Source organism: Callospermophilus lateralis, chromosome 1 (genome assembly GCF_048772815.1).
Source record: "Callospermophilus lateralis isolate mCalLat2 chromosome 1, mCalLat2.hap1, whole genome shotgun sequence".
NCBI lineage: Eukaryota > Metazoa > Chordata > Mammalia > Rodentia > Sciuridae > Callospermophilus > Callospermophilus lateralis.
The window spans coordinates 223,440,095-223,457,977 of NC_135305.1; the positions used below are offsets into that span (position 1 = coordinate 223,440,095).

General features: G+C 65.3%; 1 protein-coding gene across 1 annotated transcript in view; it reads right to left on the reverse strand.

Annotated features, from left to right (window-relative positions):
* The window catches only part of Tmprss9 (transmembrane serine protease 9), a 34,553-nt gene that overhangs the window by 3,831 nt on the left and 12,839 nt on the right, over positions 1-17,883 (reverse strand). Inside the window, exons 3-15 of the mRNA XM_076852206.2 lie at positions 16,154-16,281; positions 15,168-15,235; positions 14,924-15,096; positions 13,062-13,109; positions 11,648-11,761; positions 9,537-9,708; positions 8,114-8,388; positions 6,798-6,934; positions 5,893-6,211; positions 4,386-4,557; positions 2,761-3,032; positions 2,021-2,157; positions 304-706 (exon numbers count right to left, since the gene is read on the reverse strand). Coding sequence (XP_076708321.2) covers positions 304-706; positions 2,021-2,157; positions 2,761-3,032; positions 4,386-4,557; positions 5,893-6,211; positions 6,798-6,934; positions 8,114-8,388; positions 9,537-9,708; positions 11,648-11,761; positions 13,062-13,109; positions 14,924-15,096; positions 15,168-15,235; positions 16,154-16,281 — 2,418 coding nt within the window. The remainder of the gene's footprint in view (positions 1-303; positions 707-2,020; positions 2,158-2,760; positions 3,033-4,385; positions 4,558-5,892; positions 6,212-6,797; positions 6,935-8,113; positions 8,389-9,536; positions 9,709-11,647; positions 11,762-13,061; positions 13,110-14,923; positions 15,097-15,167; positions 15,236-16,153; positions 16,282-17,883) is intronic.

The following is a 17,883-nucleotide window of genomic DNA, read 5'->3' on the forward strand; positions in this document are numbered from 1 at the left end:
TTTTTAAAATAGAAGTTGGGTGACCCAGGGGTCAGTGATTTACCACTGGTCGGCCAGGCCCTGACAGGTCCCCCGAATTCCTATGCTGATACAAACCCTAGGAGCACAGATGTGGCCCTGTGTGGAGAGAGGCCCGTTAGCACAGCAGGGCGCAGCGTGGCCCAGTGCCTGGGCAGTCAGGACCCCGGGAGAATCAGGAGAAGGCAGGGGGTGGGAGGTGGGGGGCTTGGAAGGAAGCAGCTGTGCTGCAGGCTCAGGCTGTCCCCTTCTGGCAGCTCCCACCGGCTTTACTGCTCCCTGTACCTGGCAGTTGGGAGCGCGTGGTGGACTCAGGGGTGTCTGGAGGCAGTGTCTTTCCCCTGGCAGTTGAGCTTGTGACGGACACCGTCATGTCGGCAGGCTGGACAGTTGCCCTGATGCTGGCCCCAGGGGTGGTGGGTCTGCTGGAGGTGACCCCTGGGACTGTGAGGCTGGCTGTCGTCCTGGGGAGGCAGCTGGAAGTAACTGGCGTCCTCGAGGTGGTGCGGGGAGGCGTGGGGAGGGAGCCTGAGGACATGGTGTCCAGGATCCAGCCCTTCAGCCTGGTGATGCGCGTGTACACTCCGGGCTTCTCAGCCTGAGCACAGCCAACGCCCCAGCTCACGATCCCTGCCAGGTAAAACACACCTGGGGCCTCCTCGCAGGCCAGGGGTCCCCCGGAGTCGCCCTAAAGGAGAGCACCAACCAGCATCCATCAGATGAGGGGCGGGCATTGCCTGGGAACCAGGAGACCTGGCTGCAGAGCCTGGTGAGTGCCCTCAAGCTGGCGCTGCTGCTGCCCTCTCCAGGCCACATCAATCTTGCTTTTATTGCGGTGGAAATAAAAACTGCAGAAATCTCCAGAAAAAAACAAGAACAGCCATGCCCCCGCCCTCAGTGAACCCCTGCTCCTGGCTGCGGCCCCTCCCTCTGCCTCACAAAGGACTGTGCCGCCAAGAGCCTGAAGCTGGCAGCACTGTGGCTGCCAAAGATGGCCTCCTGCCTCCTGCCCCACGTGAACTGACCATTTGTATGTAGACTAGACAGACGCAGTATTGTGTGGCACTATTCTGTAGTTGTTGTAGACATAGAGATAAGTGGGAGATGACTGTGCAGGCCTGTCCAGGGTGACCACTGATAAAAGGTTGGGCCAGATGCCCATGCAGTGGCACAGGCCTGTCATCCCAGCTCCTCAGGGGGCTGAAGCTGGAAGATCTCAAGTTGGAGGCCAACCTGGACAACTTAGTGAGACCCTGACCCCAAATAAAAATAGAGGAGAAGAGCCGGGTGTGTACTCACCAGCAGAGCCCTTGCCTGGAGTGCTCAGTCAGCCCCAGGCTGCCAGGCACGACAGAGACAGTGAGCCGGACTTGGGCCCAGGTTCAGGGCTGGTTGGTTCCCTTTCAGGTAGAGCCCACACCACCATAGGGCTGCCTTTTTTTTTTTTTTTCCTTCAATACCAGGGACTGAACCCAGGGTGCTTAACCAGACAGAGCCACATCCCCAGCCCTTTTATTTTTTATTTTAAGACAGGGTCTTGCTAAGTTGCTTAGGGCCTTGCTGACTTGCTGAGGCTGGCCTTGAACTCACAATCTCCCTGCCTCAGCCTCTGAGCCTCTGGGCTCACAGTGGGCACCACTGCCCTGCCCCTTTCTTTCATTCTTTGCTTTGTTGACTCATCTTTGTTCAGCCCCAGGGATGGACCCCAGGGCCTGGTACCTGCTGTGAAAGTGCTTCCCACTGAGCCACACCCCACAGGCCAACCAGTCTCCTACGAGGGGCACCCGGAATGCCTCCAGGCTCCCTGCAAGGAAAACCCCTTCGCTTCATCTTTGCAGATCTGGCTGAGTGCTTCACAAGTCCCGCACCAGTGGGCTGGCACCTAGTCCAGACCCCACATGGAATTTCTGGATGGCCGGGGGAGGCAGACGGGCTGTCCGCCAAGTGGGGAAGGCGCAGAGCCTCCCCCTGTCCCCCAGGCCTGAGACCTCCCCTGACTCACCTGGCAGGAGTCGACTTTGCCCTCCAGAAAGCCTGCACAGAGCATGCGGTCGGTGAGGGAGAAGTTGTACAGCACGCTGCAGGCCTTCTGGTCGATGATGCCCACGGAGGCCTTCTGCAGGGTGTCGGGCTTGGTGGCTGCCGAGAAGGAGAGTCCAAACGCCACTCAGTCAGTGGCCACCAACTGCCTGGCCTAGTGCTGACGGCCTGAGACGGAGGTGCTGTCCCCAAGCTGCAGTTGAACAGATGGGGCCTACAGCATCACAGTTGGTTTAAAGTCATGTGGGAGGAGGAGGCAGATCCAGACCCCCAGCTCAGAGCCCAGGCCTGTCTTCTGACTCTGCCCCAATGGGAAGGCCATCCTGGGGTTCTGAAGGACACGCCGACTCTCGGGGCAGGAGCTCTGAATGGGGCGGCAGTGGCCAGCACAGCTCCTCCATTGAGGGCTAGAGACTAAGTGTTTTCTGCTCTATAGCCCAGGCGGCCTCTGTTGCCACCACTCAGCTTGGCCACTGTGGTGCCCGCATGAATGCTGTGGACTGTGAGCCTGTCAATCTCCACAAACAGGCATGCGGACGTGGCCCCAGGTGTAGGGAGAGAAGCAGCCAGCAGGGGTGGGCCGGAGGGTGGACACAGGCCTCTGAGCAGGCAGGGCCCAGGGCGCGGGGAAGAGAGGTGATCCCACCCTGCCCTGGCCTGGCCTGGAGAACAAGGCCATCTTCCCCGGGGGGTGGCACTCACCGTTTCCTTCCTGCGTGTTACCCCAGCCTGAGATCACGCACTTGCGGCCCACAGGGAATTTCTGGATGGCCAGGGGAAGGCAGACAGGCTGGATGTACTTGTTGAAGACCAGGGGGCTGGCCAGCTCCAGCACCGCCACGTCGAAGTCCAGGATGCCAGGGTTGTACCGGGGATGCAGTGCCACCCTGCGCAGCCCAAGCTTCACGGGGCTCCCGCCCACGCCCAGGAGTGATGCGGTGCCCAGGTGGGCCTGCACGCGCTCGGCCTTGGTGCTGTGAGACAGGAGCCCGATGCGCCCAACTGGAGGACAGCGGGCCACGGGGATGGACCGGCATAGGATTGGGTGTGAGGCTGCAGGGTAGGGAGGGCAAGGGAGGAGCTATGGGTAGGGAGGGGAGGGATTGAGGTGGAGGGGAGGGACTGGGTAGAAATTGTGAGGGAGGCGGGGTGGGTGGAGAGGGAGGGCCATGGGTAGGGAGGGGGGGACTGTAGAGCGGGCAGAGGAGGAGCTATGGGTGGGGAGGAGCGGGGCTGTGGGTAGAGTGGGCAGGGGAGGAGCTATGGGTGGGGAGGGGCGGGGACTGTAGAGCGGGCAGAGGAGGAGCTATGGGTGGGGAGGAGCGGGGCTGTGGGTAGAGTGGGCAGGGGAGGAGCTATGGGTGGGGAGGGGCGGGGCTGTGGGTAGAGTGGGCAGGGGAGGAGCTATGGGTGGGGAGGGGCGGGGCTGTGGGTAGAGTGGGCAGGGGAGGAGCTATGGGTGGGGAGGGGCTGTGGGTAGAGTGGGCAGGGGAGGAGCTATGGGTGGGGCGGGGCTGTGGGTAGAGTGGGCAAGGGAGGAGCTATGGGTGGGGAGGGGCGGGGCTGTGGGTAGAGTGGGCAGGGGAGGAGCTATGGGTGGGGAGGGGCGGGGCTGTGGGTAGATTGGGCAGGGGAGGAGCTATGGGTGGGGAGGGGCTGTGGGTAGAGTGGGCAGGGGAGGAGCTATGGGTGGGGAGGGGCTGTGGGTAGAGTGGGCAGGGGAGGAGCTATGGGTGGGGAGGGGCAGGGTTGAGGTGGAGGGAGGAACTGGGTAGGAAGGGGGGGGCAGGGTAGGGGCGGGGTATGGGTAGGGAGGGTAGGTGGAAAGGATCTATGGGTAAGAGCCGTGCAGGAGGAGGGGTAGGTGAGGGAGTGGGGTAGGGAGAATGGAGGGGAGGAGCCATGGGTAGAGGGGAGGGGCTAAGGGTAGGGAGGTCAGGGGAGGTGGGGGAGGGCTATGGATAGGGAGGGCAGGGCGGAGGGGTGGAGCTAAGGATGGGCTCGTGCAGCGGGCGGGCTTCAAGGATGCTGGGCCTTCAGGGCTGCTGGACAAACAGCCCCCCCCCCCAGGGAGCTTGGGCCAGGAGTGAGGGCTGGGGCTTAGCTCTCTACATCACGAAGAGCCCTGTGGCTTTAAGAGGGTCACAGATGGACAGCTCTGGCTGACCGCCAAGTGGGGAAGGCGCCCTCCTCCCGTCCCCACAGGCCCTGAGTCCTCCGGCCCAGGTGCCCCCAGGCATTCAGACGCGGCTTGCGTGGTGCGCACTCGGTGGTAGGCACTGAATGCTGAGGGTCAGATCGGTGGGTGGGTGATCCCGGGGCCTTACTGGTTGAAGCAGTGGGCAGCTGACAGCAGCCAGCGGTCACCCACCACGGTGGCTCCGCAGAAGTGCCGTGGACCTTCCTTGAGGCTGACCTGCCAGGGCACCTCCCCAGATGCAGCCCCAAGCCCACCCACAATTCGGGTGGGCTTCTCCATCGCAGGCCGGGCCCCGCACTCTGCCAGGAGACAAGAGAGAGGGGTCCGAGTGCCCTTGTCCACTGCGGACACAGTATCCCAGGCCTGGAGGGCCCTGGGATGCCTGAGTGCAGCCGTCTGGCCGAGTCACCCTACTCTGCAGAGTAAGCATGGAGGCCCCAGGTGTCCTGCCTGAGGTTGGGCAGCAGTGGTGACAGCCTCGTGGGCTTCCCAGGCACCAGGTGCATGGCCACAGAGCAGGCTACACATTGAGGGCCCAGGGCACTCAGAGATAGTGGAGATGGTTCTCTGGGATCTGGGGACAAGGTGCAGGTGACAGTGAGATGCAGCATGGGTGTCATGGGCTCAGAGGCCTAGCAGGTCAGCACCTGGTCAGCTAAGGCTGGACCCAGTCCGGGGCAGTGTGGGTCAGGGGGCCTTTGTGGGCCTCTGCACCCAGGCTTCTGGCCCTCCAGGCCCGATGTGTCCTCCCAGGTCTCAGGGAGGAGAAGCCTCACTGAGGGTCCTCAGGACTCACACAGGAGTCGCCACGCAACAGCACTCCCACTCCTTCCTACACGTGCACCCCAAGGAGCTAAGGCCGCCTCCCATCCTGTCCCCGAGGGACAGTCCAGGTGTCTCTGAATGACACAGGGACTACCTCTGGAGCAGCCCTCAGCCACGGGCAGGAGCCAGGTGACACAGCCGCAGCGTGGAGGGACCTGAGGACCTGGTGCTCAGTGAGAGCCAGACACACGGGCCCCAGCGTGTGACCAGTGACAGGGGCGTCCAGACAGGATGTGGAACTGTGGGTGCAGAGCTGAGGGGGTGGGGGCCTGCTCATGGGGTGGGCTTCCTTTTGAGTTGTTGGAATATCCTGGAATTAGTGGTTATGGCTGCACAACTCTGCAAAGGTACCAATAGCCACTGAACTGCACACTTTGAAAGAGTGAACTGCATAGTTTACATCAGAAAACTGGTGACAAAATCAAGAGGAGCCGGGTGCACTGCACACGCCTCTCATCCCAGCAGCTCAGGAGGCTGAGACAGAAGTTCAAAGCCAGCCTCAGCAACAGCAAGGTCCTGAGCAACTCAGTGAGACCCTAAATAAAGTACAAAATAGGGCTGGGGATGTGACTCAGTGACCAAGTGCCCCGAGTTCAATCCCTGGTACCAAAACAATAAAGAAAGAAAGAAAAAGTTTAAATGTGAAACTGGAGGATGACCAACCTGCCGTATTTCCTATGCTCGTGCACGTGGCAGACATCAGTAATCAGTCCCCATCTCCTTCCCACGGGCGCTTCAGAAAGCCAGGACCAGCCAGCCCAGCCCTGCACAGCAGCCGACTTTGGCCTGCGGCTCTGCCTGGGAGTTACCTTGTGGTTTAGGAGCCATGAAAGAGTCCAGGGGTGCAGGGCTGGTGGCCTGCATGGGCTTGGCGGGAGTGTCAACCGTAGGGCTCTCAGGGCTGGTCAGCCAGGCAGTGCTGGGGGCGGTGGGGACAGAAGCCACAACCGGGGCTGGTGGCTTGCTGGCAGTGGAGGTTGCCTGCAGGATCCAGTCCCGCAGCCGTGTGACCCGGGCATAGACCCCGGGACGCCCTGCTTCTGCACAGCCGATGCCCCAGCTCACGATGCCAGCCAGAAAGAACCTGCCGGAGGGCTCCTCGCAGACCAGGGGCCCTCCCGAGTCACCCTAGGAGACGGAGGCGCACCTCAGCACGGACTGGGCTCCCGGAGGCAGTCAGGCCACGAGTCCAGCTGCAGGGTCCAGGGAGCCCAGCACACAGGGCTCCTGAGATCTTGCTCAGCCTTCCTTGGAGGCCTGGCCTGGACCTTGCCCTCCTCCTGCCCGGGCCTCTGAGCAGCTCTGGTTGCTCCTCCTTAGCGCAGCCACGGGGACCTGAGGGCCACAGCGGCCTTCCTTCTCCACCCGCTCAGGGAGGGGAGCAGACGAGGGGACGGGCTCCACAGCTGGGCCCTGGCCACACAGCTCAGGAGAGCTGGACGCGGGGGGGGGAGAGGCTCCCAGGGAACAGGTGTCCATGGGGCGGAGGGCCTTGGGCAGCATGAGGGCGTGGGTCACGGCTGCGTCAACGCCTCGGGCACGCACTCCGTGAGCTGGGCAGTGTGTTGCCTGGTGACAGCCAGCACCAAGGACGCTCACCCCCGCCAGGTTGACAGTGACTCCCCACAGGACCGTCCATCGGGGGCCTCCAGACAAGCTGCTGTCCCCTCACACTTTTCCCTGGGAAGGGGATGGGCAGAACCTGGGAGCTCACCTGACAGGAGTCCACCTTCCCGTCCAGGTAGCCGGCACACACCATCCTGTCGGTGAGTGAGGGGCCGTACAGGCCAGCACACAGGGCCTGGTCTAGCAGCTCCACAGTGGCTTTCTGCAGCACCTCTGGCTTGACCACTGCCCCGACGGGGAGAGAAAAGCAAGCTGAGAGCTCTGGTGCCCCAGCAGCCACCCCCAGCCAGGAGGCTGAGACCGTCTCCTCTCCAAGCCTGTTTCGCGGCTGTCACTGGGGCATCTAGGAGCACCCGGCTAAAACCAGCCACAGGTAGCTGCGCCGAGAGGCCCCTCTCCCCCTGGATAGGTTGGGTGCTCCTCCCTCCCCACCGGCTCTGCCCCCAGCCTCCTCCTGGGGATCTCGGCTCCCCCTTTCAGGCCGCTGTTGTTCCCGTCTGCGCGACCCCTCGCTCTGCCCAGCACCCGTCCCCTCGGATGCTGGTGGCCCCTGTCCTGCCTGGCACCTCACTGTCATGTCTTCCCTGCTCCCTGGGTCTCTGTTCCCATCCTGCCGAGACCTGCCCCGCCGTGCAGTGGCTGTCCTCCACGGCTCCGGCCTGGGCTGCTAGGCCAGGGACGCTCCAGGGACCCCGGCATGGCCCCCACCCGTCCTGCCTGGCTTTTCTGGGTGGTGGGAGGCCCTGGTCTTGTGTCCCTGGACCTGTCCCCAAGGCAGCAGCCACAGGCCACCTGCAGTGTTTAAATGGAGGTTTAAATGCATTAAAGCTTCGGGCTCCTGGGCCCCCTGGACGCCCCCCAGCGCCATGGGGCACTCCCCATCTGAATCACCAGGACCCAGAGCCAGAAGGCACCCGGTGGCCTCCACAGGTGGCTAGCTGGAAAGCCTGCCCCTGGGGGATGAGCCCCAGGAGGGCCACAGGACGGGCACCACAGGACGGGCAGCTGTTCCCAGCAAAGCCCCCGCGCCCTGCTTGGCTCTGCGGAACCTGAGCATCTGGCAATTGAGTCCATCACTGAGCAGCGGCCAGCCGTCTCCCAGCCCTTGGGAGGTTGAGGCAGGGGCTTGACGGCTAAGGCCGTCAGCGACCCACTAGACTCTGTCGGCCTTAAAATCAAATATGCCAGGCTGGGGTGCCCCTGGGGGAGGCCGGCTGGTGGGGCTCCGCCCCGGCTCGCCCCCAGCGGGCGGAGTCTGTGGCTGACCCCAGAAGTCCCACTAGTCACTCGGAGCCTGCAAAGGCAGAACCTCGGGAGGCAGGACAGCAGTGCCCGGCTTGCTGGCCCAGGCCGCGGCTGGTGTCCGCCCGCCGTCCTGCCCGCAGGACCCTCGCAGGTGCTTACGGAAGTCCTCCTTGAGGTAGCCCCAGCCCGAGATGAGACACTTCCTGCCTGGCGGGAAGACGTGGGTGGGGGCCGGGAGGCACACGGGCTGGATGTACCTGCCCAGGGGCAGGGCCCGGGCCAGCTCCAGCACGGCGACGTCAAAGTCAGCCGTGTCCGGGTTGTAGGAGGGGTGCTTGGCGATCCGGACCACCCGGGAGCGCACGGCGCTGGCCTCCGAGCCACTGAGGTGGGTGGTGCCCGTGAAGGCCACCCACTGGGACGGGTCCTGGAATCTGCAGGGACAAAGCCTGATGAGCGCACCAAGGAGGGGACCCACGGGGCGAAGGAGGAAAGGCCTCCACCCAGGCTCAGTGGGAGCTGTCCCGATGGCTGGGCGCGGTGGCCAGCCTGTCTTCCAGCGCCTGGGAGGCTGAGGCAGGAGGCTCTCAAGTTCAAGGCCAGCCTCAGCAACTTATGGAGGCCCTGTCTCAAAATAGAAAAAGTAAAAAGTAAAAAGGCCCAGTGTAACAGCAGGGTTCAGTCCCGGTACCACCCCCATGCACACACACACGCACACACACACACGGGCGCATGCACACTCACGCACACAAGGCTGGGGTGACCCCGTGGTGAAGGCCTGGCTGGTGGACCCTGGATGCCCCCCAGCACCATGGGCACACACAGGCACACACACGGGCACACACATGCACACACATGCACACACACACGCATACACACGCACATAGGGGACCCTCCCACCTGCCACACACACACACAGGCCCCGCCCTCACATGGGGACCATCCCACCTGACACACACACACACACACACACAGGACCCTCCCACACACACACACGGGACCCTCCCACCCACACACACACACACACACAGGACCCTCCCACCCGCCACACACACGGGACCACACACACACACACACACACGGGACCCTCCCACCCGCCACACACACACACACGCACACACACACACACACGGGACCCTCCCCCCTCCACACACACACAGGACCCTCCCACACACGTGCACGGGACCCTCCCACCCGCCACACACACACACACGGGACCACACACACACACACACACAGGACCCTCCCACCCGCCACACACACACACACACACACGGGACCACACACACACACACACATAGGACCCTCCCACCCGCCACACACACACACACACACACGGGACCACACACACACACACACACAGGACCCTCCCACCCGCCACACACACACACACACACGGGACCCTCCCCCCCACACACACACAGGACCCTCCCACACACGCGCACGGGGACCGTCCACGCCCTCAGGATGCCCAGGGCCTCCCAGCCGCAGAGCCAGGTGAGCTGGACGCAGGGGCAGGACTGGTTGCAGGGCCCAGAGCCTCAGCCCGGGGACATGGCAACTCTGGAGGGGCAGGGCTCACTCGTTGAAGCAGTGGGCGGCAGACACCAGCCACCTGGCCCCGATGACTGTGGCTCCGCAGAAATGCTCCTTGTCCTCGCGCAGGCTGGCTTGCCAGGGGAACTCCCCGGGGGCGGCCTCCACGCCGCCCACGATCCTGCCCGCTGACCTCCAGCCCGGCTGCAGCCCGCAGTCTGCAAGACACAGGCGGCCACGCGGGCCAGCGCCCGTCACTCCTGTGGCCCGAGCCCAGGACGCGGTGTCCCCCTGCACAGGGCACAGGCCCTTGGAGGGGAGTGTCGGGTGGGTCCCCGCGGCCGGCACTGCTCGGTGCCTCTGTCGGTGCCAGGAGTGGGGACAGGCGGGACCCTCTGCCACCTCCCCGCCCAGCGCTGCCTGTGACCGGCACCGCCTTGTGGACCCCACTCTGCCACCTCCCTGCCCAGCGCTGCCTGTGACCGGCACCGCCTTGTGGACCCCACTCTGCCACCTCCCCGCCCAGCGCTGCCTGTGACCGGCACCGCCTTGTGGACCCCACTCTGCCACCTCCCTGCCCAGCGCTGCCTGTGACCGGCACCGCCTTGTGGACCCCACTCTGCCACCTCCCTGCCCAGCGCTGCCTGTGACCGGCACCGCCTTGTGGACCCCAGGTCCTGCCCGGGGTCTGCTCCTGGCAGGGCCAGTGAGACTCGGGTGGGCCCTGGTTGGACCCTGGGCCCAGCGCCTGTGAGTGTGGCCTCATTGGCCAGTGCGGGAGGGGCCAGTGAAGCCGCCCAGTCCTCACAGAAAGGGCACCAGGGGGACAGGTGCAGGGGAGGGGCCTCGGAGCCAGGCCTGCCCCTGGACCTCCCCTGGACGGCCGCCTGCAGACTGCGCCCACGCCCCCACACGCCACGACCCGCCGGGCAGGCCTGGCCTCTGTGAGTGGCCAGCAGAAGCCCTGGACTCCAGGGCCAGACAGGCTCAAGAGGGGGCGCTGGCCGGCTCGGGCCCTCCCACTGCCGCCTCGGCCCCGCCTTCCCGTCCGCTGTGGGGAGGGCCAGGGAGCCCGGCGGCTTCCTGGGTCCCCTGTGGCTGAAGGACCCTCTGGGGCTCACGGAACCTGAGGGGGCCTCGGGGACCCCCCATGTGGCCAACGGCACCCAGCGCAGGGTCCACAGGTGCAGCGGCTGAGGGCCGTTCCCATGACCGCTGCCCCACGGCCGGGCAGCCTGGGGCCCTCCTCACAGCAGCTCCGCGAGTGTTGGTTTTGTTTTGGTCCCAGGACCTGATCTCAGGGCCACTCAGCCCCTGGGCCACCCCAGCCCTAGGTGGCACTTTATTAGAGACAGGGTCTCTCTGGCTGCTTGGCGCCTCGCAGTGGCTGAGGCTGGCTCTGAACTGCCGTCCTCCTGCCCCAGCCACTGGGAAGACAGGAGTGGCCGCTGGGCCCAGCTCACAGGGTCCAAGGTTTTAAAAGTTTTACGGAGGGGTCAGGAAGGAGCCCAGGGCCTCGCACCCGCTGGCAGGTGCCCCACTCTGAGCCGGCCTAGGGCCACCTGTTACTGTCCTCACCAAACGCCTGAAGTCCCTCCAGGCTGCCACTGCCCGGGCCCCACCTCAGGCACCCGGGAAAGCCCCGCCCCCGCATGGCGTCAAAATCAGGGACCATGTTGTGTGACGCTGCCCTCCGGCCCTGCGTCTAAGGTGTCGTGAAACAGGGCAGGGCTTTGTGTCGACCCCTGGTCATCTGCAGGCATCTGACCACCTGCAGCAGGAGCTCGGTCGGGCCTCAGGCCACGGCGACGGTGGCGAGCGAGGCTCTTCCCACTGCGCCTGTCGCACCTCCCTGGGCAACCCTGGCCCCACGACCCCGGGCGGCCCCGTGCAGTGTCCCTGTCCCCTTTCTTACCTTTCTGCATGGGCTACATTTGCTGGGAAAATGTCCCTATGCTTCAGCGTTCTCCCACGTCTCTGGCTCGAAACGCTGGAGTCCAGCTGCTGGCCTTCAGGCTCCCACAGCTTGTCCAGCACCCCCCGGGCCTGGGCCCCCTCCCTCCCTTGCTGGGTGCCCCTGTGCCATGTGCACTGTGGACGCAGAGTCGGCCGTGCGCCCTGCGAAGGGGACGTGCCCTGGAGCCCAGCCGGACTGACCACAGTGTGCCTCGTCGGACCCGTCCGCGCAGTCCACCCTGTCGTCACACTCGGGGTTCACTGTGTCCACACACTGCTGGTTCTGGCAGGAGAAGGAGCTCCCTGGGCAGTGGCCTGAGGGCAGAGAAGGACTCAGTTCCCAGCCTCGCCCAGAGCTGGCCAGCTGGGGCCGCCACCGAGGAGACTCCTCTTAGCTCTCGGCCTCTCTGGACAGCCAGTGACCCTCTTAGGATGAGAACAGGGAAGTGGCCGGCAGTGTCAGTCCCGTCCCCCCATAAGCTATTTCTTGTTTGTAATTTTTGTGGTCTCCATGACAGGCGTCCTGAGTGCTGGCCACCGGGCCGGGGGCAGTACCAATGGCCAGCTGCCTCCTCATGGGCAGGCACCCCCGGGCCTCAGCAAGGGCGTGGCTAGGAGGTGCCGTGGCTGAGGTGGCTGCTGGCCACGGTGACATGGTGAATGCCAGGCTGACCAGCCTTGGCCAGTGGGGGCTGAGACCAGGAGTCAACAACAAATCACCCCAGGGCCAGGCGGGGAGCAGAGCTGAGCCGGCTCCTGAGCCCAGGTCTCCCATGGAGGTCAGGGCAGCAGGCGCTGGGCACAGCCCACACTTCTGTGGGGCCAGGCAAGGGGGGCGCAGGCGCACCCCAGAAACCAAAGCCTCTACCCAAGCTTGTGAGCTGGCCTGTCCTCCCGTGGACGATGCCCACGGCGGGACTCGCCACAGGGGCTGTTCCCGGACATCCAGGGCCACCACCCTGGGCTCTGTGGCCGTGGTCCTTCCCTGGGGTGTGTCCTGCCCCACACACCCGGCCAGGACCCCCCAGACGAGATGCCATAGTGTCCCCAGGTATGGCTCAGCCTCCCTGGGGGCAGAGCCACCTGGTGAGACCTCTGGGTCAGGGTCCCTGGACCCCCAGAAGCCCGATGCCCCGCGATCACCGGCCCCCTGAGGCCCAGGTGCTGGGTGGGGCGAGGGCCCCGGGTGCACCTGGCCTGGGGCCAGCAGGCGGGTGTCCTCAGCGCGGGTTTCCACACTGGGTGCTGCGACCCAGAGCGGGCCCTCCTCTGGGGGTGTCCTGGGCCCTGCAGGGTGCTGGGCAGTGTCCTTGATCGCCACCTCTCTGGCCAGGAGCTCCCCAGTGCTGACAGCCATGGATGTCCCCAGGCAGGGCCCAGGGTCCCCAGGGTCCGCCCGGCCCCGACAGAGGATGCACCTGGGCAGGGGCAGAGGCCGGGCAGGCCACGTGGGGAGCTTCCTGACCACGGCCCCTTTTTAAACTGGTTCCCGCATGTGGACACCTCCGCACGGCCAGCGCAGCATGGCCTGGCCTCAGGGCCTCTGGAGCCTCCCACAGGAGCCGCCCAGGACAGGCACCGCCGTGGGCTCGGAAGGGCTGACCGTGGTGCCTACCTGACTTGAAGTCTTTTTCAGTGGCGGTCCCCAGTCCCCCGCGGCTGCCTAGGAAGAGCAGAGGACAGGCGCTGGCTGGGCCACGGGCTTCCTTAGTGGCCCTGCGCGGTGGCCAAGGGCCAGGGAGCTGCCCCTCCAGCCTGCCCCTGCCACCGGGGGCGCTCTGAGGCCCGTGCCCTCCGTCCTGCAGCGAGAGGCCCGAGGCCCTGACCATGGCTCCTGTCCAGGAGCTGAGGGCGTGTCTTCTGATGTCGGAGCCACCCCGGGTTGAGTCACACTCACTGTCCCTTGTAACCCTGCCCTTCTGGTCTCTTTTGGATGGAACTTTCCAAGAACGAGGGTCCCCCATGACCGCGCTCTCCCAGCCCCTCGGAGCCTGAGGCCAGGGCGGAGGAGCCGCCTGGGGCTGGGTAAGGCCGTCTGTGTTTTCTTTGGTGTCCCTGCAAACTCACACGAGTGACCTGAAGGTCAGCTGCCCACTCGGGTCAGGGGCAGCAGCCGTGCCCAGCCCCCGCCTGGGAGCTCTCGTCCACAGCCACCAGCGCTGGCAGCTGCCTTACGGACGGGGCAGAGGGAACATTTCTGCCACCGAGGAGAGTCCTGATGGACGGTGCTGCAGTGTGGTCACTCCAGCCTGGACAGCGCATTAGGATGGCCGGAGGGGACCGCGAAGGTCCTGGACAGCAACTGACAAATCTGACCTTCAGCAGCCGGAATGGCTCCCAGTCCACTCTCCAGAGAGACCGTCCCCACCCTGTGGCTTTCGAGCACTGCGTCTGCCCCTATTTCTGTGGCAAGGGTGGGACACTATGACCGCCACCCAAAGGCCCCGCCCCTGCCTGTGATGGTCAATAAAGTTTTATTGACACACAGTCACGCCCATCCTTGTTTTGTGCAGTAGGATCCTTCTCCCTGGGAGGCACGGTCCCAGAGCCCAGTGGACCCCTGGAGCCAGATGACCAGTACATAGGAGGCCTTCCCCATGTGCTCACCCACTATGTGCAGCTGGGAAATGGACAGGAACTAGCTGGAGTGGCTCAGCCTAGAGCTCAGCCTGCACCTGCCAGGCCCTGAGGTCACCCAGCTCCACAAAAGGCAGATCACAAAACGGAACAAGGACACCAAGCGTGGTGACGCACACCTAGGGCGTCCTGGTGGGGCTGGGCATGGCCACGCCGGGAGTCCCAGCGGCTCAGGAGGCTGAGGCAGGAGGCTGGCAAGTTCGAGGCCAGCCTCAGCAACTCAGTGAGGTGCTAAGCAGCTTAGCCCGACCCTGTCTCTAAATAAAGAAAACAGGGCAGGGGTGTGCCCAGCGGTCCATCCTGGGCCCATCCTGGGCCACACACACCAGGAAGAGCGCTATAGTCGCACCCTGCGGGGGACTGGCTGGCACCTTCGCTCTAGTGAAATGAGTGAGTCAACACAAGCACTTCCCTTATTTAGGAAGAGACAGGTCTCGTGCTGCCCGGCTGGTCACAGACTCCTGGGCAAGCACACCTCTGGCCTTGGCCTCCCAGGTAGCAGGTGACAGGTGTGCGCAGCCGTGCCCCACGTGATGGTGGGCACGGCGACCCCTCAGCGGTCAGCCTGCAGACCACGTTGGCTACTCCAGGGCGGCCCGGCGGGCAGCACATACAGTGTGGACCCTCTGGACGCAGAGGTGACTGACCGGGTGGGTCAGAGTCCCACGGTGCTCGCAGGGCAAACCTGAGGCCTGCCGCTGCTGCGTCTGGAGTGTCCCGTTCAACCTGGGGGCTGACAAGGGCAGCAGGGACGTGGGAAGGGGAGCCGTGGCTCTGACCGAGCACAGCTGGCTGGTGGCCCTGCTGGCCGGAGAGCGGCTGGTCCCCAGCTCCACTCACCTGTGAGCTCTGCCGACACGATGGTGCCGTAGGCGGCCAGGGGGACCCCGCGACCCTGCAGGCTGGCCCGCAGGCCCCGCCGGAGCAGCTCCTCCTCCAGGTCCAGGCCGGGTGGCCGGAGCGCGCGCAGGAAGTGCAGCCGAAAGCGCACCAGGACGCTGGCGTTCCCGTCCCTGGGGGTGGGACAGGCCCTGAGGGGTCTCCGGCTGTCCACCAAGGCCCTTCCCCTCGGAGGAGGACTCACCGGTAGCTGAGCACCGTGCAGCCCGTGCAGACGGCCTCCAGCTCCGTCTCCCGGAAGCTGCTCACGAACTGCAGAGGAGGGAGGCCACCAGGTGAGGTCCAGCAAGGAGGACAGGGTGGGCCCAGCCCAGGCCCCCGAGCCCAGGCCCAGCCCCTCCCTGCAGGGACGGCCAGGCAGCAAGCCTCCCCCCGGAGCTCAGGGGGCCGCAAGGCCAGGGAGCCGCGACCAGGACAGCGCAGGGAGGACACTGCCGGTCAGTCTCGCTCCTCAGCAGAGGCCAGAGAGCCCTGGGCAGCCGCGCTCCAGGCTGTCACTCGGCCACGCAGAGAGCACTCTGGGCACATGACCCAGAGGGTCACAAGCAGGGACCCAAACAGCTGGTTCTCTCAGGCCCCTGTCGCGAGCCACCAAGTGGAGGTGCAGACAGACAAGTGTCCCCTGAAAATGAAGGGCGCACAGCGCAGTCCATCCTCCTGCGGCGTCCTCAGCCAGAGCAGGCGTGAGGTGAGGCTGCGGCGTGGAGGGACCTGCCGGCCTGGCACTCAGTGAGAGCAGCGGCAGGCACAGGGGGACCCTGAATCCCGCCCTGGACATCCCTGTGCGGATTGTGCCTGTGTGCCCGGGGGACCCTGAATCCCGCCCTGGACATCCCTGTGCGGATTGTGCCTGTGTGCCCGGGGGACCCTGAATCCCGCCCTGGACATCCCTGTGCGGATAGTGCCTGTGTGCCCGGGGCAGGGGCGGAGCCCGAGTGGGCAGTGAGCCCCCAGCCCCTGAGCTGCACCCAGGGACCTTCCTGGGAGCCCGGCCTGGTGGGGGACTAGACGTGGAGGACCTGCAGCCTCTCCCGCTGCCCCCTGCCGGGCTCAGTGGCTCAGACTCCTCCACCTCGGGATCCACCTCGCCCACCCAGGGCACAGCACCTGGCCTCCATCCTGCCCAGCCCCAGTGCAGCTGGGGCCTCCCTGCCTCCCTCCTGCCCTCACCAGGGCCTGCAGCGCGGGCGTGAGCGTGCGGTAGTAGTCGGAGTCCTCCTGCAGCAGGGAGCTGGCGTAGCGGATGCCCCGCAGCTCGGCGCTGTGTTCCACCTGGACGCCCTGCGTGGAGAGGAGGGCTGCGGCAGACCAGAGCCCGTGAGAGCCTCCCACGGCTAGGCCCTCAGGTCCCCGGAGGCCCTGGGCACAGGGCAAAGCCCCGGGTCCTGCTGGTGGCCCAACCCATGGACACGGCCCCGGGAAAGTTCCCAGGAGACTGCAAGAGTCCCCACCACCTCCTGAGGGCCTGAGCAAGCCACTGTCCCCGGGAGCCTCCAGGAACACCTGGGCCCCACCCGTGGGAGTCACTGGGCCCAAAGAGCAGGACGGGGACAAGAACGGATGACACTTGAAAACAAGGCACAGCCACCAGAGGCCAGGAGGCACGTCCCATGGGGACTGGGGGCCTCTACAGCAGGCTGGCCGGTCACAGCCGCAACCACAGGACAGCGTGGCGTCCCCTCTGCCCGCCCCCTCATCTCAGGGGCTCCTGGGGCGTCCGGCCCTGGCAGCCACAGGGAGGAGGCTCGCCCCGCGAGCAGCGCGGACAGGCCAAGCCGCTGTGGCCGTGACCCCCGTGACCCAGGCTCAGGAAGGTGCAGAAGTGACACGGAGGTTCCTGGTCCTCAGCAGGACTCTTCCCGCCCCACCAGGGCTCCCGAGCCATCGGGAGGGGCCAAGTTTCCACGCCAAGGACACCACGTCAAGTGTCCAGTGTCCCCAGTGAGCGTCCAGGAAGGGCCGGGAGGACCCAGGGACTGCAGCCCAAAGCGCGGCTGCCTCTTGGACGCAGGTGAGGAACTCTCTCCCCAAATGCACACCTCTGCAGTCCACACACGTGTGTGCACACCCACACCCTTGCACACGCGTTCACACACATGCACCACACACGGTCTAGAGTGTGCTGCACATGGCACCGTGGCCAGTAGGGGGCGTCCCAAGCTGGGGCTGGAGCCAGGCGCTGCCCACTGAGCCACCTCCCAGCCCTCTGAGGCTTATTTGGAGACAGGATCTCGCTGAGTTGTTCAGGGCCTTCCTAAGTCACTGAGGCTGGCCTTGAACTTGGGATCCTCCTGCCTCAGCCTCCAAAACCACAGGGATGGCAGGTGTAGCCACTGCCCCCAGTTCACACAGACATTTTTTTAAATATTGGCAGTGGAGGGACAGGCACAGGGTCACCACGGCAGGTCACCATCCTGCCATGCCAGAGAGGTTCCCCAAACTGCTATTTGTCTTCATCGACGTACGGAAGAAACATGACGGTCTCGCCTCCACACAACCCAGACCTCATCACGTGCCGGCCACACGCCGCCTTCCGACAGAATGTCCCAGATCTCTCTGTCCAGTGGTGGCCACCTGAGCCACAGGCGGCCCCTGGGCAGCAGGACGTGGCTGGGGGACTGGGGAAGTGCATCTGGAGTGCACTGTCTCTCCCACCAGGCAGCCCCTGCCGCTGGGCCTCCCTGGGGACAGCAAGCTCCGCCGCACACGGGCCTGGCACACATGGGGACCTTCTCGCGAGCTCTCTGCTCCGGCTCCAAGTGCTGCCCCTCAGGGACCCCAGGACAGGCAGGGAGAGAGCCACCCGCAGGGGAAGGCGTGGCCCTTGTCACGCCCGCCCAGGTCCCTCCAGCTTTGAGCCTGGCGTCTGGTGGACCCCCCTGTTGGGACCTGTTGGCGCC